This window comes from Gopherus evgoodei, chromosome 2 (genome assembly GCF_007399415.2).
Source record: "Gopherus evgoodei ecotype Sinaloan lineage chromosome 2, rGopEvg1_v1.p, whole genome shotgun sequence".
NCBI classification, from domain to species: Eukaryota; Metazoa; Chordata; order Testudines; family Testudinidae; genus Gopherus; species Gopherus evgoodei.
Window position 1 is genome coordinate 71,862,841 of NC_044323.1, and position 23,779 is coordinate 71,886,619.

Here is a 23,779-nt window from a genome sequence, read left to right on the forward strand (position 1 = left end):
CAGTAATACTGGAGATTGATATAATGATACAGTTGCAAATTTATTTTGATATCTCCATCTTAATACAGAACATGACAGTACACTTACATTTTATAGCCTCTTCTTCGTTATGCTGGAAAGCATTAGTTTAATGAAATTAAGGTTTGATAGGAACCACTGCATTTATTTGAAAAGATATTTTCAACACAATATAAACATATTAAACGAATCCTTTAGTCATTACTTTTAGACTGGCAAAACTCCCAGTGATGTCACTGGTATTTCTTCAGAGTTTGAGCCAAAACTTTTACCCACAATGAAATTTAAAAGAATACTTGTAGTGTAATGAATTTGTAGGTAGCAAACCTTCCTTAAAGTACCTTTTCTTTTTACATATGCAAAACTGCCATTAGTAATCCAGATACTTCTAATTTTTTGTTCTTATATGAAGAAAACAGTTAATCTGTCCAAGAATAACCTTTTAGTTTTAATGCATGAAACTGAATGTTACTGTATTGTAAATATAATTTGAAGCAGCTTAAAAATCATGAGATTTGAAAAATAATGAACTTCAGATTCTTTGTATTTGTCTTCTGTTTTTTGAGCTTATAGTATTCACGTTTTCAAACTCTTCCCTGTAACCATGGAGGCTATAAACTTTGTTTTTTTAAATGGAAGTGGAGATTCTCTCATAATCACTAGATGCTTGGAGCTGGAGCTTTAAAAGAAACCAAACGGACAAATACAATGAAACTCACAATGATATAGCCAGAGGTGGCAACACTGGGCATTGTGATTTTGAGGGGAAATTCTACATTTGGCAGAGGGAAGAAACATTTCTCTTCTAGGTTCCTTTTTTTTCCTGTGCTATATGTTTGCGTCTGCTCAGGCATGTGGAATGTTAATAGTAATCCTGATGGACATAGATTAGTGGGCAGAGTGCAAGTGAGGTGAACAATAAATGCAGTTCATCACATGGATCTGACCACACCATGATATGTGTACAATACTTTATGAAAAATATATTTTATTTTTGGAAATATGATATTTGACCAGAGTCAGTAAAGCCCATGCCAGTTTTAGCTCCCTGCATTGTTTATGCTCCTTGCACTGTAAGGGGCAGTGTTTTGATTCTTTTGCTACCCCTTTAAGGGCACAGGATTTTTTTTATTATTTTAACCAAATAGTACACATTTGCATAATTAGTTTGCATTGGAAGAGGAAAAATGCCTTCTGAATCATACAGCATGTGGGGCAACCAGAAAAGGGTTAATCTGTTGTGAGGAGTTATATAACAATATCTTGCTGTAAAGGTCAGAGTTTTCAGCCAATGAGATTTTTTCTAACAATATAAAGCTTCTATCTTATTCATTGGTTATGTGTTATCAGTGGAGTTTTTCTGAACTGGAATTAAACTTCAGCTTCTTTCAAACTCTCCTGTGGAGTCTTAACTAATTTTAATCCAAACACAAGACAGAAAAAAGATGAGCGTTCAAGTGCTTATTTTTCCCTCTGAAAATGTTACTTTTGATAACCGTTAGTGGCAGATGAAAAAATTATTTTTAGCAGTGAAGTTCATTTCTTGCTTAAAAACTGGAAAATGGTTTTTAAATTTGAGACTCCAAAAAAACCCCTCTGTAAATATACTAGAATAAAAGGGAACCTGATTCTTAGTGGGTCCTCAAGCCAGCGTTCTGTTATGGCATGCACATTTTTCTAGCACTCTCATTTGCATTTTCCAGTTTCAGTGCTCAAAAATTTGCTTGTGCATGAGGGTGAATTTTTTTTAAAAGAGACAGGTGTGTTATTCCAAAGTCTCACAGCTCTAGCAAAGCCTGTGTGACAGAGCCAATATATTTATACAGAATATGTGGACGGATGGGAGGTGGCGGGGGGGTAGTTCTGGAAAACATTCATCTGGAGGCCTTTGAAGGCTACTGATAAGATGAAGGAGAAGCCAAGCCTGGCCTATGAAAACAGCACTTAGAAATCTCTGCTTCAGCTGTTAGGTTCTGATAGGGAGAAAAAGAGTGGAGTGGTATTTGTCAACATGTGGTTGAATTCTCAATATGTTTTACACTTCACTTAGATCTCCTTGCCTCATTCTTTCCAGTGAGGTTTTCTCTCTGATGATTGGTACTGGCAAAGCTCTTAACTTTTCTGACACGCTTACAAGGCACTGGCTGCCAGTGACATAACATAGCAGCATTGTTCAGTTAGTTGAACTCAGTGCTGTATCACAATAGCATGCATTAGTCCTGCTAGGAAGCTCACTTTTTCTGATACACATAGTTATGAAAAGAGCAGGGTTAGGAATCAAGCAGACAGAGTTTTAACTTTTGCCAGACTTTAAAATGTGTATTAATAAACTATTCATTGAGGCCTCAGTTCCGCCGTTTAGCCCATCGTAAGGGGGTCCATGATGCTGTACTGACCCAGGAGAACAGCAGGAGCCTGAGCACACAACTGCTGCACAACTGTTCTATGCCCTTAATGGGATGAGGCTTATTTCTGCCCCATGCAACCAGCCAGCTCCAGGGGGGTTTGGGCAATGGCTCTGCTTCCTTTCCCCTATCTAACTCCTTTTGGGATGCTGTGCATGCCAGAGCAGGAGAGAAGGATCAGCTCATGCACTCCTGTGAACACAAGGACTGGAATTCTGCTGGACCTCTTATACAGAATGTGCAAGGCTCTCAGGTTCCTTAGCCCTCTCCCCATGCTCCTCACCTCCGGGTAAGTGCTAGGCAGATGCTGATCCTAAATTAACCTGTAGTAACCTTCAGATGGCTCCAGAGATTAATGTCCCACTCACTTGATGTCTTTTCACATGGCGATTTGCCCAGAGCTGTGGAAGGAATAAAGGGAACTCTTTTCTGTGTGGGATGGCAAGGGCTGTGCTGAAGAGTTCAGCCAGAGTCTCAATGGATTGAAAACTCAGCTGAAATGCAGCCTCTCTGTGCAAGAAACCAAGATGAAATGGCTTCTCCTAAACAGAGTTGATATTCCTGATCAGCCAATCAGAGGCATGAGGGTAATACCACATAATTTTTATTATGTGGACTTGCCCAAAGGAATCAAGTAGAAGTCGAAATACACTAAAAAGAACAGCTTGGAAGTTTTGAGGATTCAGAGAAAGTAAAATTGGTTTGGAAAAGCTTCTACAGATGATTCAGACACAGCACAATTGATACTGTTTCTAGTTCATGGATGCAATAGGAACATAAGAATGGGCGTACTGGGTCAGGACAATGGTCCATCTAGCCCAGAGGTGGGCAAACTTTTTGGCCTGAGGGCCACATCTGGGTGGGGAAATTGCATGGAGGGCCTGAATGTGGGGCTGGGGCAGGGGGTTGGGGTGTGGGAGGGAGTGCGAGGTGTGGGAGGCTGTGTGGTGTGCAGGCAGGGGCTCAGGGCAGGGGGATGGGGTGCAGAAGGGGTGTGAGATGCGGCAGAGGGCTCAGGGATTGGGGTGCATAAGTAGTGCAGATAATAGCTCCCTGCCTGCCCTAGCCCCATGCCACTCCTGGAAGAGGCTGGCACCATGTCCCTGCAGCCCCTGCAGGAGTGGGGGGCAGAGGGCTTCACGCGCTGCCCTTGCCTGTGAGTACCTCCCCCGAAGCTCCCATTGGCTGTGGTTCTCCATTCCTGGCCAATGGCAGTTGTGGGGGGCGATGCCTACAGGCGAGACCAGTGCGTGGAGCCCTCTGCCACTCTTCCTGGCGCTCTTCCCCATCCCCACCCTGGTCCCCAGGGGCCGCCGGCTGCTTCTGGGAGCAGTGCGGGGCTGGCAATCCCACGGGCTGGATCCAACACCCTGACGGGCCGGATCCGGCCCACAGGCCATAGTTTGCCCACCCCGATCTATCCCAATATCCTGTCTTCTACCTATTAGCTAGTGCCAGATGCTTCAGATGGAATGAACAGAACAGGGCAATTATTACATGTACGTTCCACCAGCAGAAGTTGTTCCAATAAAATATATTACCTTACCTACCTTGTTTCTCTCCTGTCCTGGGGCCAACATGGCTACAACAACACTGCTGTTTAAAATGGAAACTTGACAACATGAATAAACAGACTAAACAGTGACACTTGCTTCCTTTGCAAATGCAAGAAACAAAAATCATCCCCAGAGGACTTAAAATCTATAATCCTCTGACCACTACATACAATTCCAATTAAGCTGAACAGATCTGCAGAAGAATCAAACAAAAATTGAGGACCCATCTCCTACACCTTACATACATAAATCATCACATCGTCTTGCACAATAGAAGAAAAAATCAGAAAATCTGCGTAGAGCTCATACAGGAGATACAAAACAACTATTAAAAAATCCTCCTGCTGATAGCTATCAAACACAAAGACAAAAAATGAAACCAACTACAACTCCTTCACAACCAACAGAACACCACCACCTCTGGGAGAAACCAAGCCACCATGACCCACTACATGGACACTACACGATACCCCAACATCATCAATCTATCAAGACTACCCCAACTGGAACTGAAGTATGTGTGCTCTCCAAAGGACTGAACTTTTGCCCCGCTACAGAATCTGATCATTTACAAATGTGGAAAACTAGAAGAATTTTTCTGCCAACTCCACCTCAAGGAGTTCTTTCAGAACAAAGATGACACCACACACAACTACCAAATTCTCAGTGACAGTCGTAAGAAAAAAGAATAATTTGACTGGACATCTCTCAGTGGCAAAATCACACATTGGGGCATTACATCAGTTGCTTCAGGATAAAAAATTGACTATGAAATCCTCAATAAACACCTTCATCACAGTCTTTTTACCATTGAGAGGACAGCTATACCGTCCCTGAAAGCCAACCTGCAGGTAAAGGAGGCACTGTTGTAGTCCTTAATCTTGATGACCACGTCAACAAGGCCAACAGACAACTCTCTGACACTACCCCCTATAAAGAACTGAAAGAGGATCCCACACCACAATTCACAAAGGAATTTAAAGAGACCATCAAATCCTTTCCCAAACAACTCCAAGAAAAGCCCCACAACTTCATACCTCACAAAACCCACCCCAAGGACCTTTTACGTGCTTCCCAAGATACACAAACAAGGGGAACCCAGGCAAATCCTTCATATCGGGTCAGTGCACTTTTATTGAAGGAATATCAGAACACATAGCTACCATCCTTAAACCACTCACCACGCAGTGTACTAGCTTCCTCCAAGACACTAATGACTTTCTTCAGTAACTCCACAACTTTAACAATCTCCCCAGAACACCATTCTTGACACCATTGTGTCTATACACCAATATCCCTTACCATGACATCTTCGCTGCCTGCCTCGTATACCTACAAGATAATGCACAGTGCTTGGAAATCCACTCAAAGCACATCTTCAAACTCATCCATTTCATCCTTCATGTTTAGCAGCAAGCACTTTGTCCAAACTGTGGGAACAGTCCTGGGTACTGGAATGGCTCTCTGGTATATCAGTGTGTTCATGGGCCACCTCGAGGAAGAATTTCTGGAAAAAACACACCACAAAATCAGTGATATACCTGAGATATGTTGATGATATTTTCATCCTTTTGACAGAAGATCTAAACTCTCTCATAGGTATCCATTGCAACAATCATCACCCATCCATCAAACTCTCTCTAGAACACTCCCACACCGGCATCAACTTCCTTGACACTACAATTAACTTAAACAATAGATCCCTACAAACAACAGTATACAAGAAAACCACTGATTACCACACTTAGCTCCACAGATGCAGCAACCACTCCAGACACAGCAAAAAATCTGTTATGCACAGCCAGGACTCAGATACCACAGAATGTGCTTCAAAGAGAAAGTCCAAGAAGCACACCTCTGTACCCATCTCACTAAACAAGGAGACTCCCCAGAGAAGTAGATCAAATCTTGGAAAGGGCCACCCAGATACCCTGGGAGAGCCTCCTTCAATACAGAAAAAACAACAACATTGCACACCCCTAGCTGTCACTTACCACTCCACAATGGAACCTATACAGGGTATCATCAAACAATTACAACCAATACTCGATGAGGACCACATCCTGAAGGAAATCTTTCCTGAAACTCTTCTTCTGGCCTTCAAACAATCCCCCAACCTTAACATGCTCATCATCATAAGCAAGCTCCCCACAGACCAGGACACATCAACTCAAAGCAGTACTAGACCCTGCCAGAACAACAGATGCAAAACCACAGGTGTATCTCCACTGCTACGATGATCAATATCTGCCACCACACACCTTTCAAGATTCATGGGTCCTATACATGCCTATCACAACATATGGTATATCTCATCCAGTGCACTAAATGCCTCCACTAACAACTATGTGGTTGAAACCAGATAATCACTATACTCTCGAATGAACTCACACAGAAAAAAGATATAAGACAAAAACACTATATGACCTGTGGGTGAACATTTTTTACAAAACTATCACTTCATATCTGACCGTTCAGTCCTCCCTGTCAATGGAAATTTGCATAACACCTTCCAAAGGCAAGCCTGAGAACGTAAATTAATAACTCTACTAGACACGAAAAATCATGGACTCAACAGAAACACTGGTTTTATGGCTCATTACAACAATTAGTTACACACCACACTGCCTGCTACCCTTAATTGCCCAGTTCAAACCCCTTAGGCATAACAGTTGTTAACCCTTAATTGCCCACTTAATTTCAAGTGACCACCTACAATATGCATTATTCCTTATGTGTAACAATCTGTCCCAACTTGTGTTTAGCTCAGACATTCTCATTTCCTTCTGAAGAAGAGCTCTGTGTACTTCAAAAGCTTATACCTTCCCTCAACAGAAGTTATTCCCCAATAAAAGATATTACCTCACCTAACTTGTCTCTCTTGTACCCTCAACGGACATTAAAAAATGACTACTCACCTTATTGTGTTATTTCCTCTTCTCTGGATTTATACAGCTTATTTTCATCAGGCATAAAGTATCTGCTAGCTTGGTGAGCAGACTATAAGAATCCTGCTTCATGTCATCAATAAGGTTAAGATTTTGTCAGTTATTTTTAGTAAAAGTCACTGGCAGGTCGCAACTGTGGAAAAAATTTCATCCTGCTCTAGTGGTGACTCTTGACAAATTGATATGAGAGGTAGATCTCTTTGAGTGGGTTTTTCACTGATATTTCCTTCCCCTGATGACCCCTCCTACTTATTTTTCCGGCAGAGAGAATGACTAGAACCTATGAAAAGGAATTAACTGACTCAACACTTTTTTGTTGTTGTTGATTGCGAGAACATGGGTTTCACAAACAAAACCTTTCAAAATGAAAAAATGTTCCATCAAAAAATTACCTGTTTTGAAAACAAATTTTCAGAAAAACATTTTGGTGTTTCTGAAAATTTTCAAGATCTTTGGACATAAATGAGTGACAAATGTAAGCCTGAGAGAACCTAGTTGACATGATTTGTCTTGTGTCATTTGTCTGCCCTATGGCATATGTGCTCCATGAAGCCCATTTCCTGCATTGCTCATTTTTCATTTTTGTGGGTTTTTTTCAAATGAGTGTCATTTTTACTACATTATTTAGTATGTTTTGTATTAGCATATTAGTATATTTAGTGTATTATCTACTTTGGTTGGTTAGTTTAGTCACATGGTGAGATTTCTTCAATACTGAAACATCTTTTCAAAATGTCAATGTTTCAAATTTTTGTAAATTTTGCAGAAATTTAAAAAAAAACAACCTATCAGTCTGTTTAGAAAATGAGTAGAACAAAAACATTCAACTTTCAGATTTTCACAAAATTGCGAATGATTTAATATAAATCAGTAACAAAAGCTATGCTATTGGGGTAATATGCCAAAAATTATAAGACCACATTTGAGTTAATTATCTGTCAGTTGTTATAGTAATTTCTAAAGAAGGAAAGATGCAATCAACCTTTTCTGTCATTGACTTAGAACCAAATTTAACTAAAAATATACACCTCTACCTCGATATAACGCTGTCCTTGTGAGCCAAAAAATCTTACTGCATTATAGGTGAAACCATGTTATATTGAACTTGCTTTGACCCACCAGAGTGCGCAGCCCCGCCCCCCCGGAGCACTGCTTTACCACATTATATCCAAATTCGTGTTATATGGAGGTAGAGGTGTATTAGCTGCCATTTAAAAGTAAGAATCTAAGGCCTGGTCTACTCTACGCATTTGTACCAATTTTAGCAGCGTTAAACTGATTTAACGCTGCACCCGTCCACACAACAAGGCCCTTTATATCGATATAAAGGGCTCTTTAAACCGGTTTCTATACTCTTCCCCGACAAGAGGAGTAGCACTGAAATAGGTATTAGCATATTGGATTAAGGTTTGTGTGGCTGCAAATCGATGGTATTGGCTTCCGGGTGGTATCCCACAGTACACCACTGTGACTGCTCTGGAAAGCAATCTGAACTCAGATGCACTGGCCAGGTAGACAGGAAAAGCCCCGCGAACTTTTGAATTGCATTTCCTGTTGAGTACTCCTGGCTGGCCTCGGTGAGGTCGGCCGGGGGCACCTGGGTAAAAATAGGAATGACTCCCGATTATTCCCGGCAGATGGTACAGAACGGCTAGTAACCGTCCTCATCATAGCAACTGGGGGCTGAACTCCATCAGCCCCCCCTTTCATGTCTAAAGAAAAGATTCTGTACTGCCTGGACTATCATAGCGCTCCTCTCCCCTCCACCATTTAATGTCCTGCCTGGACTATCATAGCAGCTGGAGGCTGTCTCTCCCGCATTTTATCTCACTAAAAAGTCAGTGTTTCTTATTCCTGCATTCTTTATTACTTCATCACACAAATGGGGGGACCCTGCAATGGTAGCCCAGAAGGGCTGGGGGAGGAGGGAAGCAATGGATGGGGTTGTTGAAGGGACACCCCCTAGAATGACATGCAGCTCATCATTTCTGTGGGATCTGACATGGAGCGGCTGTGCTCTCTGGTTCTCTGATACACTGGTTCTCTAGAACACTTGTCCCATATTCTAGGCAGGACTGACTCTATTTTTAGATACAACATAAAGGAGGGAATGACCCGGGGGGTCATTCCCATTTTTGTCTTTGTGCCCCCGGCCAACCTCAGCGAAGGTCAGCCAGGAGCACCCATGACAGCAGCAGACGGTACAGAACAACTGATAACCGTTATCTCATCGCCAATTTACAATGGCACAGCAGACAGTACAGAACGACTGGTAACCGTCTCTGCTACTTGCAAAGGCAAATGAATGCTGCTGTGTAGCGCTGCAGTACCGCCTCTGTCAGCGGCATCCAGTACACATATGGTGACAGTGACAAAAGGCAAAACAGGCTCCATGGTTGCCATGCTATGGCGTCTGCCAGTGCAATCCAGGGAAAAAGGGCGCAAAATGATTGTCTACCGTTGCTTTCACGGAGGAAGGAATGAGTGATGACATTTACCCAGAATCACCCACGAATTTGTTTTTGCACCATCATGCATTGGGATCGCAACCTAGAATTCCAGTGGATGGGGCTGACTGCAGGAACTATGGGACAGCTATGGGATAGCTACTCACAGTGCAACGCTCCAGAAATCGACGCTAGCCTCGGTACATGGATGCACACCGCCAAATTATTGTGCTTTGTGTGGCCGCGTGCACTCAATTTTATACAATCTGTTTTACAAAACCGGTTTATGTAAAATCGGAATAATCCTGTAGTGTAGATGTACCTTGAGTGACTGCCCCTTCATTACTTATATTAAATAGAGAGGATTACTGAGCTTTCTCCGATGCCAAAGTGTAGTAACTCTTGGTGAATTTTTATTCTCTACTGGAGATGTTCTCAATGCCTTTTCCCATTCACTGTAGTGCTCTCACTTCAGGTCACTGGGGTTTTTCTTTGGCATTTTTTGTTCAGCAAGTATAAATCAGAATAACGTTACTACCCATTAAATTGATTTTTATTACCTTTAACAAGCCAATGTACACCACAACTATACCACCACATCTTCACTATCTCTTATATGGATCGTTTGTTTTTGTTTTTTTGCCCATTTGCAGCTAAAAAAACTTTTTCATTGTTCCGTAGCAAGAGATACAGTATATAGCACTACTCTTCTCTGTGAACTAATTAAGAAAGAAATGCATGTCATAAATACATGTGTAAATCTGTTGAAGTCAGTGGAGCTATGCCAATTTACACCAGCTGAGAATCTAGTCCATTGCCTTTATATTAGGTTTTCCACCATCACTATCTTCTAGAAATTTGTTTCCTGTGTTCAGTCCAGGATGAATTCTGAGCTAAATCTGTGTGAAATTTTCCATGGTGCAGAGGACAAGGTCTATACACCACTTAGCTACCTCTTAAACTTTAAAAATACTTGTTAGGTCAGGAATAGCCCTTGTTATGTTCTTATGCCCAGGGCTGAATTTCACTATCATTTGCTGAATACTGTGGCATTTGTTTAAGCAATGCTGCTATGTGTATCCAGTCCCCAGGAATCTGATCTGTCAACAGAGGACTTCTAAATATACTAGTTCTCACTAATTTCTGCCCTTATTTCCTTTAACGGTTGGGGTTATATGTTATCTGGACCTGGTACTTGTCTATTTTAAATTGTCCAGTCTTTCCACTGCTATGTCTGTTGTTTTGTACACATTATCTTTCTTCTCCATACACATTATCTTACTCCTCCCCAATCGTACCAGGAAATGTAATCCCTTTCTTAGGCAGGTCTCCATCCTCTTCCTCCTTAGAAAAGTCAGAAACAAAACAACTATTCAAACAGCCTCTTGGTTTCTCTACTATTGTTATTAGTGGATCATTGTGCACTTGTACCTTCAACTAACTGTGAGCGTATTAAGCATGAAGAGTGCTTATCTTTAGCAGAAATATTCTCTGCAGTTTAATGTTCAATATTTCGACTTCCTTTTCTATTCCTTTTTATCTTGCTTCTGCTTACATTTTATAGATCTCCTGATACACATTTTCACCAGATTATATAATACAGTATGTCAGAGCCATTCATGACTCCATAGCTAAGTTTGCCTCAGCATTTCCCTTAAAACTATCTATTTGGGAAGATTTATAATCTAGCTGTAAAAATCTCTTTTTATAGGTAAAATTTGAAACATCAGTTCTCAATCCATTTAAAAAATAATTATTTGCCAATAGCTTTTAGTGGAAGACATTTAGTAATTGCAGTGTTCTGGATCCCCCAAGCAGCAAGCAGGGAGATGCCGATTCAGTATGTATCTTTTCTTTTTGGGTCCCTCAAAATTGCAGGTCACCTCCTCCCTGTCCATGAGCTATGCTGGTGATGTCACAAGCACTGAATGCTGCTGGAGTCTACAGCTCGCCTTTTGGGCCTCAAGGAGATTTTTTGTCTATTTTTAAATTTACCATATAGATTAGTATTACATTTTTTTTAGAAAGTATTATCCCTCTCTGTTTCAAAGGCCAATAATGTATTATCCCTCTCAGTGATAGAGGCCAAGAATTTAACCGGACTCAAAAAAGGACTGGGAATTGATGTGGCTATCAAGAAGATCCAGTTATCGTAGTTAATGACAAAATTTGTATAAAGGATATTGAGCCAATCTCTATTAGAGATCAGTAGGAGGCCTGTTATGGTGAGCACATTATCCCACTGTTGCCCACTTCTAGGTTTTTACAGCTGCCTCTGAAGTACCAGAGAAAAGATACTGGGCTAGGTGGACTTTGGATCCGACCCACCATCGCTATTCCTAAAGCCACAGGCAGCAGGAGGATAAAGTGCAACTACCCAATTTTTAAAATGTAAGTTATTCACAGATATTATTGGTTTGGGTATCTTCATATGTATGTAATTGTGTTGATAGTAATATCCTTTAGGTTATAACTTTTGTTTTTCAAAAATATCTTTGAAAATATGTACCTAATGGTAAAACAAGCAAACAAAAAGCCATGTGCAGTAACAGACTCATGAGCTAGCTGTATGCTCCAGGAGCATTTTGTAGTGGTGAACCTGAAACCAGACCCACTTTCCCCCTTTTACTATTGCTAGTAATGTATCTGGAATATAACCCTGGAGCTAGGACCTGATCTTGCATGTTATGTAGAATCCACATTAAAGCCACTGAGAGTTCTGGAGTACAGCAACCAAGAATCACCACTGCGACTGCTTTTTTTTTTTTTGTACTTCACATCTATCAAAGCTGTCTCTCCTTTGCCAGTCAAAATATTTGTACTGTGATATTCTCTCTGTAGGTTCAATATTGTTCTAGTCCGATTCCTGCTACGTGTTTCATATCCTTTCAATAGTATCTTGATATTTTAAATATTCAGCCATTCCCCTGGTTCAGCCTTCTTTTCCCTAATTTGTTAAAATTGTTCTTACTCTTCAAGCATGTGAAAACATCCTACAATATTAACAAGTAAATACAGTAAACTACAGTGGGATTTAGGTAGCCAGATTTTAAACCCCATGTCATTAAACTTAAAAAAAGAAAAGAAAAGGCAGGTAATATTTCATATTAGCATCTATTCTGAATAAAGAGGTAAAAATCAAAGCCTCTGTGTGTGGGTGATGGCAGTGATTTAACTGCCAGTGATTCTCCCAGCAACTGACACAAAGAAATCTCTGAGTATCAGAGTTGAGGCGGCAAGCTCAGTGTCAGCACTTGCCTAGGGAGTAGAAGAAACCTCACTTTGTCTCTGCTTTTACTGCTTAAACACACACACACATCACTCACTAGTAACCATTTACTCTGCTGTCAAAACTGTTTCAAGAGAGAGTTACATGTAATTAATGGTAAAATGCATGTAAAAAGATAGGCTTCTGCCAACATGTTTTCTTTTAAAGATTTTGTGTGTGTGTGTGTGTGTGTGTGCGCATTTGTTCTTTTGCTGTCCTTCACATAAGGCTGTAACAGTCTGCCAATAATGTGTTGGTGCTAGTAAAAACTTTTTTATTTAGACAGCACACAGCATTCAACCTAATTCTGGACAAGTCTCTGTGAAGCACATTATGGCATCCTCAGACTCTTGTTCTTTACAAAATGTGACCAGCACAAACATGTGTGCAAAACATGATTCATGGTGCTTCATTCTGAATTGTCCAGTGGGTAACTGCTGTACAAAAACCAGAGAAACAGATGTAGACCCTAAACCTTAGCTGTAAATTTTTGTTTTATGATTATGGGTTTCAAATGTGCTATGTAACACAGACAAATAGTAATGCTGGAAAAAATGGATTTCCAACTTGAACTTTTTATTTCATTTGTGGATAAGAATATGTTTATTGTTAAGTTTCTTGCCACCACAGATTGAGAAAAAACAGATCAAGGTGATGGCATGAAATGAATTTTTTTGTTGTTGTATGCTCTAATGGGAAAATTTTGAAGAGTTCTTTTCCACTTGAATCTTTCAAGAACTGGATAAGAGTATAAAATGTGTCAATAATTCAAGCTTTGTTACATTTGAATTAACCAATTTATTAATTATGCCTTCAATGTATATTCAAAATGGTGGTAGTTAGTGTTGTCTGATATACACTATATGAATATTATTTTTTGCAAAAATTCTCCCAGGTTATCAAGGTACATCTTTGTATTATGTTTTTAAAAAGAGCATGAATTGTACAATTTACAGAGGAACAAAACTTTGGAAGAGATAAATAAACTAATTAAATTCTAGAACTGAGAAGTAATACTGTAGAGGTGAACTGTTAGATTATTTGAGGAATTCGTTAATTACATATGGTTCAGTAATAACTGTAATCATTAGCACAACTATAATTCATAATAAAACATGATGAACTACCTGGCCCATTTAGAGATAGTATGAAAAAGCCATCTTATTCCATTCATATGCAATTAAGCATGAATTACTGGCAGTTATTTCAGAAGTTGCCCATGACTTATCTGCAATTAAAAGCACCCCAAATAGGTTTTATATTAAATATAATTTTATTAGAACAGTTAAAAAATAAACATAACCATGTTTGGCCAGTATGGTTTTGTGCATTGTAATTCATCAGGGTACCTTCTTGGTCTAAACGTTCACCATATCCAGAACTCTGGGCTGTACAGAGCCCCCTTTCTTCCTAATTTGGAAATTGGCAAAAGATGTTTTGTTCTGTGTGTATCTTTCCAGTCATCTTAATGATGACACACTAGATGTTCCTAAATTCACGTCATGAGAAAACAGGTTTTATATGGCTATAAAATAGTGTCTGTTAATGAAGCTTTGTTATCCACCACAAATGAACAAACAAAACAAAAAAAAGCAATAGCCACATGATAAAATCAGATTTTAGTAAAATGTCACCACCTCTTTTTTCCTTGTTAATAGTGAGAACTCTGCTTACTGTGCTGAAAATTGTTGTAATGTGCTTGGGTAAGTCTGAATTGTGCATACTTTTCACATTACAGTGTAAGTGTCACTGAGCCACTTCTTAAGCTGGAGCAATTTCAGCATGGGGTGAGTTTCCCCTGACAGACTCTAAAAGCCCCTGGATGCCAGTGTTGCATTCCAGCCCTATAATTCTTCTATCAGGATAGGCGATGAAGTGAGACTATGTCTACTGCAGGGACAGCTAAATCTCTTTTGTCTGAGAGGGGAAAACATTAAGAAAAGCTTTTGTTTGTGTGTCTTCAAAGGGATTTTGCTTCTAGATCACAACAGAGCTTTTTGTTCAGTGGTTTGTTTTCAGTATAGACCTATCAGTTTCAAGGGACAATGCTGTTTTGTTTAACTTCTTGAATCTTTACAAAAAGTTTTGTTAACACAATCTACAGGTATGGTCACAGAGCTTTTAATGCATCAAAGGACTTTCTGCAGAGAAGGAACATCACATCCATTAAGCAAGTTGATCAGGTCCCAAAGTGAATCTCTCCTTAGTATTTCTTGTCTTTTCTTGTGTGCATTTCCCACCCAAAATGTTCCCAGGTTCATCAGATGTTATGGGTGAAGTTTTCAAGAGGTGTCCACTAATTCTGTGTTTTTCTGGTTTTGGGTGCCCAGGCTGAGACACCGCGGGTCTGATTTTCAGAAATGCTGAGTATCTGCAGTATTGACCTGAAGGGGGAGATATTGAAAGGCATGAAAGGAAATTAAGTGCCCAACTCCTATTGAAACTTGATGAAAGTTGGGCTCCTCTTTTCCCTTTGTGCCTTAGAAAATCTAATCCAGAGCCAGTATAAGATGCAAGTTCTCAACACCTATGATCCAAGGTGTCTCAGTTCAAGCTCCTGAAATAAGAGGCCACTTTTGAAAGTTTCTGTCCTTTTTTATTTTTTAAGGGGGAAAACAGTGTCGCAGAACTTGATATTACATTTTCCTTTTCATTACTAAAATACCTATAGCAATCCATCCAGGTAAAGAGCTGACAGGATTCAGATCTATACGCAAGATTGTATAAGAAGGAGACTGTTTATACAAAAATACAGAATTTTTGTGTACTGCTTTTGTGAGATGCAGATGAGAGTGAGCAGCACTGAACCACCAGTGAAACAGCTGAGCTTTGTGCTTTTTTAGTTATGATCTCATCCCTTGCTTTCAGCTGTCTTACTGACCAAACTCTGTAGGTCACAACCCTTCCACCAGAGTCCAACACCTCTTTGCCTTGTCTCTTCAGGTGCAGTGAATGCGATGGGCAAGGAGAGAGAGAAAGGTATCTTGGGGTGTCCTTTTTTAATAATTTCAGTCCTTTTCTTGAAAAATATTTCCAGCTGAGAACCAGGAGCAAAGAGTCTATGTGGAAGGATGTTCCCTGCTGGTTTTTATTCACCTGTTTGAACTTCCTGTGCTGGAAGGAGGGTGCTGCCGCACTCCTTGGCTTGAAGTGGCTTCCATTATATACCAGATTTACAGTTTGGTTAAATGACTCTCAGCACCCCCACTATACAAATTGTTCCAGCACCCCACCCCTGTCTTCCCTTACTCTGTTTACTGCTTAACTCCCAATCAAACAGATCACACATTCCTTTGTTGAGGATGGACCTGTTTGTCAACTTCTTTTTGGGCAAGGCTGTGGGGTTTGGAATGTGTGTTAATAACACCATGCAGGGGTATCTTATAACCACGTATTATGTTGCCACACATATTTTTACCAGGACAATACTGACCAGCAAATTTTGAGTTTTCAAATGATACCTTACAAGGCATACTTTGTACAAAGATCACTGCAATAGTGTGTGGGGTGTGAACACAGGGGTCACAGTCTGATTCTGGGAGTTGCTTAGCAGAACCGGGTCCCCATACATAGAAACTTCTCTGCGCTGGTGCTGAGCAAATGCTGAGTGCCAAATGCTATCACTTTGGCTCGCTGCACTTCTTTCAGCAACCTGAGTCGTCTGCAGGATTCAGGCTGTAATGATTCATTTTCTGTGTTTAATTACATTTACCTGGATGTCTGGAGGGGGTGGAAGAGGGATGGATATTGAAGCACCTAATGCTCTCCTAGTTATGGGCCTATGAACATTCTCAAGTAAGTGGGTGCTGGCATGGAGAGTGTTAGCTCCAGACTGTCAGGGATACTGTGTTACAAATATCAGCCAAAACATTAATACACATTTGCACAGGGAGGAGTGTAGTCTGTGATGTTCTTTAGTAGCTGTCTCCCCAAGATGAGAAGCTAGTGTCTGTAGCCATGTCCCTGTAAAGTGGCAAATTGTGCCTGTATGTTGCTGATTCTTTCTACAGAGGAGGTAGGGACTGTGCAGGGGATTTAAGAAATAGACTGCCACTTAAAATAATCCACACACCTAGAATCAGATGATATGCATACACAATTTGTTGTTGTGCAGACAGGACCCAGAAGCAGCCTTTTTGCAACTTAATCTTCCTCTTTATTTTTTTTATTTTATTATTTAAAGATAAGCAAGTATAAAGGCAATGGCTAATAGTTGCCTGCTTCTCTGCCTGTCTCCTTTTGCAGGGCTGTTGGGAGTTTTTAAGCAGTGTGAGAATCCTGGGAGCTGGTGATGTCAGACTGGTTTGGGTCATTTGAAGGTTAGCAGCCTGGGAAGGGTTCATGGAAAGTTCACTCGCATATATTAGGCAATTCAATCTTTCATTCTGTGTGACACAAATAGTAGGAAGTGAGCTGTTGAGAGGCAGAAGGATCTATTCACTGGTGAGGGGGATCTAGAGTTACTATCAAAGGTCTTTTATTACTGGGACTTTGATGATGTGTGTGATGTGAAAAAGATCATATCTTCAACAATAGCTTATGAGGCAGGACTGATTCTAAAGGATTTTTGGAATGATTTGATTGAAACTAAAACTTGGAATGTTGCTTGTTTCCCCCTATCTTGCTGGATTGGCTGAGCAGCCTGGAAAATGGTAAATGATCATTTGGATCAATTACAGGCTTTTAGCTGTGTTGTCTGTCATAATTCATGATTCTGGTCTGGGAAAAAGACGAACAGCCTACGTGCCAAAAAAGGGGCAGAGTTTGATGGAGTTGGGTGTACTTTTATATACCATTTTCCTCCACACCTAGAGGAAAGCACTTTTGCAGACGTGCTGCAGAGGGGGAATCATGTTTGACTGTATGGATGTTCTAGCAGTGAGCCCTGGTCAAATTCTGGATTTCTACACTGCAAGTCCATCTTCTTGCATGCTCCAGGAGAAGGCTCTGAAAGCATGCTTCAGTGGATTGGCACAAACAGACTGGCAACACCGGCACAGTGCTCAATGTAGGTCCCATTATTTTTTCCAGATTTCAAACAAATTATTTGCATGCAGTTAAAAAAAAAACCAGTTACTTTTAATTTGTGATACGGATTGTAAGGGCTTTTTCTTATCTAAAATGTGGTTGTGTAAGTATTTATTTTCTTTCACAAAAAAAAAATATTTAAAATATGTTTTATGTTTCCACCTTTTTACACAGTATATCAACCCTTCAACCAGGTTTTTAGCAAACAGGAAAATGCAAAACAATAATATAGTACAACATGACTTTTTAAATGCTGTCCAATGAAGGACAAATTACACAGAATCTCTGTTGTAGTTTTCTTTCCTTTGCCCCCTTGCTATAATTTCCCATCACACTTGACAATTGATTGCATATTTTCTTGATGTACATTTCAGCAGTGCAACCAAGCAATTAAAATTGTATTCTGTACATTCCTTACAAAGAATGTAAACTGCATAGTGTAGGTGATGTTCTTGAAATCAGGCGATAGTTTTAGGCTTCCATTAATATTTCCCTTGCTAAGAAAAAGCAATATTTCTTTGTATTGACCTTGCTGCCACCTTTCTTCTTCACTTTGTTGCTATAAGAAGTTGCTGTTTTGCTAGAAAACTACTAACTGTGAACTCCCCTTGTGTTTAGCCATCAATTATTTTCATACCTTCAGATTCAGTCAAAGTCTTGGATTAGAAGAGGAGGAAGCATAGATACTGTAATGTAGTTTTTTTTAAATTACTGTTTTGTTATCTGATCTTGACATAGTGCTGAGAAACATAGATGGTAAACAGTGGCAGTGTTTTAACACTGTAGTTTCAAGTCTGAGAAATTATAAGTACCAGTACACATCTCCTATACTCTGCATTAAAGAGCCTGCAGGATGCTTCTCTGCTCTGACTCTGATTAAGATAAATGACTTGGCTATATATCAAAATGTTTTTAACACACTCGTTGACACTTCAGTGCAGCATTAGCTATAGAATTATGTCTGAAATCTTTGTTTTCCAAAGAGTTCAAAGCTGCATAAGAATAAATGTAGCTTTCCCTTCAAAATTGTTTATCCAGAGGGAATTAAAGAAAAAAAATTCTTAAAAGAAGTGCCTGGTGAATTATATTTATGACTCTCCGTAAAACTTTTTCTCAGAATATGCATGGCATTAGTTCTTGAACCAGTAAACCACTGAGAAAAGACTTGTAAAAATAAATAACGATTGGCAACTATATGGGTTCAAATGTTTAACATCTTTACAATTCAAAAGAATTAAACTCAGTAAAAAAAAAAATCAACATATTTTATTTATTTTCCCTAAGCTACTTTCAAAATATTTCTACATTTGAGGTCTCGAGATATGAAAGAAAACCTATTACTTGAAAGTTCTTCCGTAACCATAAGAAACTAAAGACATTTCACTAAAAATGTATCCTTTAGTTACCATGATTTAAACAGAAATATAAGTTTAACTATGGTAATAAATATGCTTTGAATCCTAGAATTTTGAATTAAGCAAGTCCCATAATATAAAACTTTCACTGGAAAAATATTGTTCATCACATTTCGATAATTGTTTAATTTTTAGATAAAGTAGCTTTTATCTGCACTTTCCTATACTTTTGTTATTAACTAGAAACATGTTCAAAAAAATGAAAAATGTGTTTGTTCTTGAACAAATTAAACATAGGATTACCCTTATCAGAGTGGAAGAGTGGTAAATATGTCATTTGCCTAGGGCCAGCGATAAGAGACAAGTGTTGATAACAGAAAAGGCCAGCTAATCAAAGAAACTCATATTAACAAGAGTAAATAAAAAATACTGAAAAGTGCTTTCAGGAATTGAGTCTCGTAATTTTGTAAAGAATACAATTAAACTTTACTGCAAGGAAACTGAAAATCAGGCTGAACCTGAATTATAATTTGTTTGGCTGTAATTTGCACTGACTGTTAATGACACATACTGGAAAGCAAGTTAGCTGGTTACTTTCTAAATAGTGTTCAGTTAATTTATGTAGCATATTTTTTATTCTGAAAAAATGAGCACGTACTCTAAATATGTGTTTGTGTGCGCATATGAAAATATGTACACATTTTAATTTATTAAAATTCTGTTGAAATATAAACTGTTTTATTACTTATATGAGGTGCTGACAAAGAACAATTTTGGGGTTGGGGGAGTGATACAAAGAGCACAATGACTGAAGTTTGCTCCAGTGCTGTAAATGTAACAATGACAATAGTTAATTTCAACCACACATATTTCCTGACTCTCTCTTCCTATTTAGACCTCTATGGTTTTGTGTAAAGTAATCATAGCCGAGATTCATAAGTATTAAGTACTTGGTAGGATTTTTAGGGGAGGAGGGGGAGGGAGGGGCTCAGCAATACAAATGATGCACCTGCAGCAGTTGATTTAGGCCTTATAAATGCTACTTTGATAGAGATGAGGAGTCTGGAGTAGGAGGTAAATGGATGTTAAGGGAATAATGCATGCATATTGCAGACTCAAAAGAGCCCAGTAACAATCCTGAACAGCATCAGTGCTGCAGCTGAGACGCTGGAAGAATTAATCCTTGTTGCATTTAATTTAGAATACTGTATGTCCCCAACTTCCGCACATTAATTCCATTGCAGTTCAATGTGCAGAGTGCAATCCTGTAATATTATGAATTGTCCTAGCCTATGGCAGGTCTGCACATTGAAATAGAAGGTAAGACACACTGCAAACATGACTTGTGTTTGTACACTATTTTTCCTTCTCCCGTTGGGTAGGTTTGCAAATCAAGCATAAACTGTATGTATTACACATGTGTGCATGTAAATATGCATGTTTACACACACACTATATATATATACACATATACACACACACAAGAATTATATATATATTTTGTGCTAACTGTTTTTTTCAAAATTAATATATGTATGTATATTTTTCATGTGGATTTAATTTTATTGTAATGGATTAAAGAAAAGAAATAATTCATGTACAAAGAAAGTAATGGACTCAAAGAAAGGGAATAAAACTGATTGATTGAATTTTTAAACATCAGTAGTAAGCACTCCTCTTAACTCTCTCTTGAGAGAAATCAGGCCAATATATCAAAATCAGACAAGACTAGATTTGAAGAGGAGAATATAGACGTTTAAAGAGGAGAATATAGACTAAAATTAAGATTATAAAAATGCCTCTTTTTTTTTTAAAGTACAATATAATTTTCAGCTTCCCTGTTGCACAGCTTCAGTAATTAGCTACAAAAAAAATAAGTAGAGATTGAATAACTTCTGTTGAAACATGAAACTGCTGAATAGCATGGAAGCATGGGTGCACTAAGGATTGGACCAGACAGAACATGAAAAAGGGTGTACACATAGGCTGTAAATACAATCAGTATAATCCCTGTAGTATATAGTCCTTACTCAAGGGAAAATTCCCAGTTGGCTTCCCTGAGAGGTTTGGCTGAGTAAGAATTGGAGGTGTTTACCTTCAAAAATCTTGTTAAAAAATAAATCCAGAAGCATAAAATTTACTTCTAAATTCCAGGTTGTTGTGAAGTGTGAATTGAGGGAGGTTTGCGGGCACTGGAAATCCTAGAAACATCTGTGCCCAACAAAGAGTTTAGTTCCTTATTTTCTTTCATCTTTCTGAATTTAAAAACAGACATTTTGAAGTGTGGGACTTGAAATCTGCATTCGCAAGTATCAGATTGCTGCAGGTGTGTTTGGTAAATCACATACTGGCACCAGAGAAAGCAAGGTCTGTTCGAAACAGGTTATTCTCTTTAATGGTTGTTATAAACTTCACAGCGAGATGGTTAAGAAGGAGTTGTTAAGTACTTTATTTAAAATATCTGCTCTTGATCTCCTATGGTTTAATCAGTCTACAAAGATAACAAGTAAAAGCATCTGTAAGATGTAATGAAATCTGTCACGGTGTTCCCTGAATTTCACTTCAAGCATCAGATTAAATTATTTCTCATCCTCTGTGTTATCCTGGCTTCATTACCTTCTCTTGAAAAAGCATGGCATGAATATTTTTTCTGAATGAACTGAAACTAGAATAACTGATCCTGTATTTTATCATCTGATATAGCAGGCCCGATTCGGTCCCCAGCATGCAAACTATGGCTGAAGTGCACCACTGTTAAAAACTCTTGAGGATGCAAAATCTGAGAGGGATACATTGCTGTTACTGGTGTAGAATAAGCTTGGAGCAAAAGTGAAATATCTGTGGGTGGTTTTCTATTTGTGCAGTGGGCCTCTGTAATAAGGGCGCCCCCAGGCAGGGCAATCTGAGTTTGTGCACTGTTGCCAGGCAGTTCTATACCAAATAGGGAGGGAGAAGGAGACTACGTTTTAGAAACTGGAGTTAGTCATCCTTACATCGCGTGACATCACCACTTTCCACTATGTGAGTACACTTTCCAGAAGCTGTTTACACAAGCCATGTCTCTTAACCATATCTGGCTCATGCCTGCACTCCCACCCTCCAACCAACCTCTGCTAAGGGTCTTTACACTTGGTTACACTAGTAATGAAATGTACCAGCTTGCAAATTACACTTCCATCTCACTTACATGCTCCAGGTGACTAGTTTGCTCATGTCTAAGTTGCGCACCACCCTCTCTGCAGCTGATGAATTGAACCTGTATTATACTGGAGGATTTTAGATCTTCTAGAATAGTGTTGAAAGAATAATGATGGTTAGGCCCAACGCAGTGTCTGCATGCTCTGAAGCACTGTGTGCTCTAGGGCTCCTCTGCCTTCTGCTGTGTGCCACAACATCCAGTCATACTGAAAGCTCCAGTTGAGGCATGGAACTGTGGTGAGTTTCTGCATCGCAGTCTCACTGATCATAGGGATCAGTTTTGCTGAAAAATATGGTCTCCCTTGCCCAAGCCCTGCATGGAAGGAGGGAATTAAGAATTGGTGTCAGCCTGGGAACCCTGAATTTGAACATGCAACTGATGGGGGCTAAAATTAGTCATGGCTTCAAAGAGGTTTCCATATCTCCACTAGCTGTTGTGCATCGAGGACACCAGTGTATGTATAAAATGGCCAGGAAACTGGAACTTGAGTAAATAGATTTTACTCTATAGAATCCAAAGACTCTGGCAGCCGTTGAAAAGGAAGGTGGGGCTGTATTTTTCCTTTCCTGTGCTTGGATATTTTTTATTATCCAGACTTTCTGGGACTGAGCAGGGCTGCCTAATAACAAAGCCTACATAATACAAATGCCTAAACAGGCGCACCGTCTCGCGTAGGCTACTGTACTGTGAAAATCCCCAAACTTTGCAGTAAGCGTTTTGCTCTTGTAGATTACAGGAAGGTAAGTGAATGCCTAATACAATAGAGGGAGCACTCTGTCTCTCCCCCTCCCCCCATTTCTATATTACTGTGTGGTGGGGAAGCCAGACCACCCTCTCGCCTCTTATCAATGTTTACTCCTTAGGGAAGCCAATATTATAACCACTTCCACCAGGATACACTGCTCAAAGTTATTATCCTGTGATGTACCACCGTAATTGATTTTTTACCTGTGCTCATACTCAGAGTCCATATCCATGCAACAAGATCCATACCACTGCTTGCTGAAAGCCAAAATCTCATCAACCAAATGGAATTGCAAAAATATAAGATGTGAAATGCATGAGATTATTATAACCACACAATGGGCAATCCAGCTAACAGAACAATATTGTGCTGTAGGCACTAATATAGGCAGGAAAATGGGCACATTTAGATACAATGGTGAGTAAAGCAGGAAGAGTGACTTTCCTTTGGCTTTGCCCTTTTGTGAGTAGAACCATGCTCCCAGCCAGGCAGCCCCAGAACCTGACAAGGGCACATTATAGATCAATGGCATACACTTAAATAAAGGCAACCAACATGGTCTGGTGATGCCGTGATATCATCTTGAAGGGTGGGGCTGTTAATCTGGCCCCATTCCTGAAAATCTGGCATAGGCTGTGATGACCAATGTCCCTTGCTGGCATGCAATTTAGGATTGGAGAGGGGGCAGTTACTTGATGGAAAAATGCCAATCGGAATGCATTAACAGTATCATTTTGTAAAAGAGAGGGGGAAAAGCTGGAGAGACATCATGAAATTTATATCTAATTCATTTCAAAACAGCTAATTGTA

The 23,779-nt window shown here is 39.5% G+C and overlaps 1 protein-coding gene across 3 annotated transcripts in view; it reads left to right on the forward strand.

Moving 5' to 3' along the window:
• Positions 1-23,779, forward strand: part of RARB (retinoic acid receptor beta) — a 678,155-nt gene that overhangs the window by 522,433 nt on the left and 131,943 nt on the right. Inside the window, exon 1 of one of the 3 annotated variants that reach the window (XM_030550974.1) lies at positions 17,175-17,650. The exons of the other annotated variants lie outside the window; for them this stretch is intronic. Coding sequence (XP_030406834.1) covers positions 17,494-17,650 — 157 coding nt within the window. The 5' untranslated portion in view covers positions 17,175-17,493. Of the gene's footprint in view, positions 1-17,174; positions 17,651-23,779 lie in introns of those variants that run through there. 3 annotated transcript variants of the gene reach the window in all.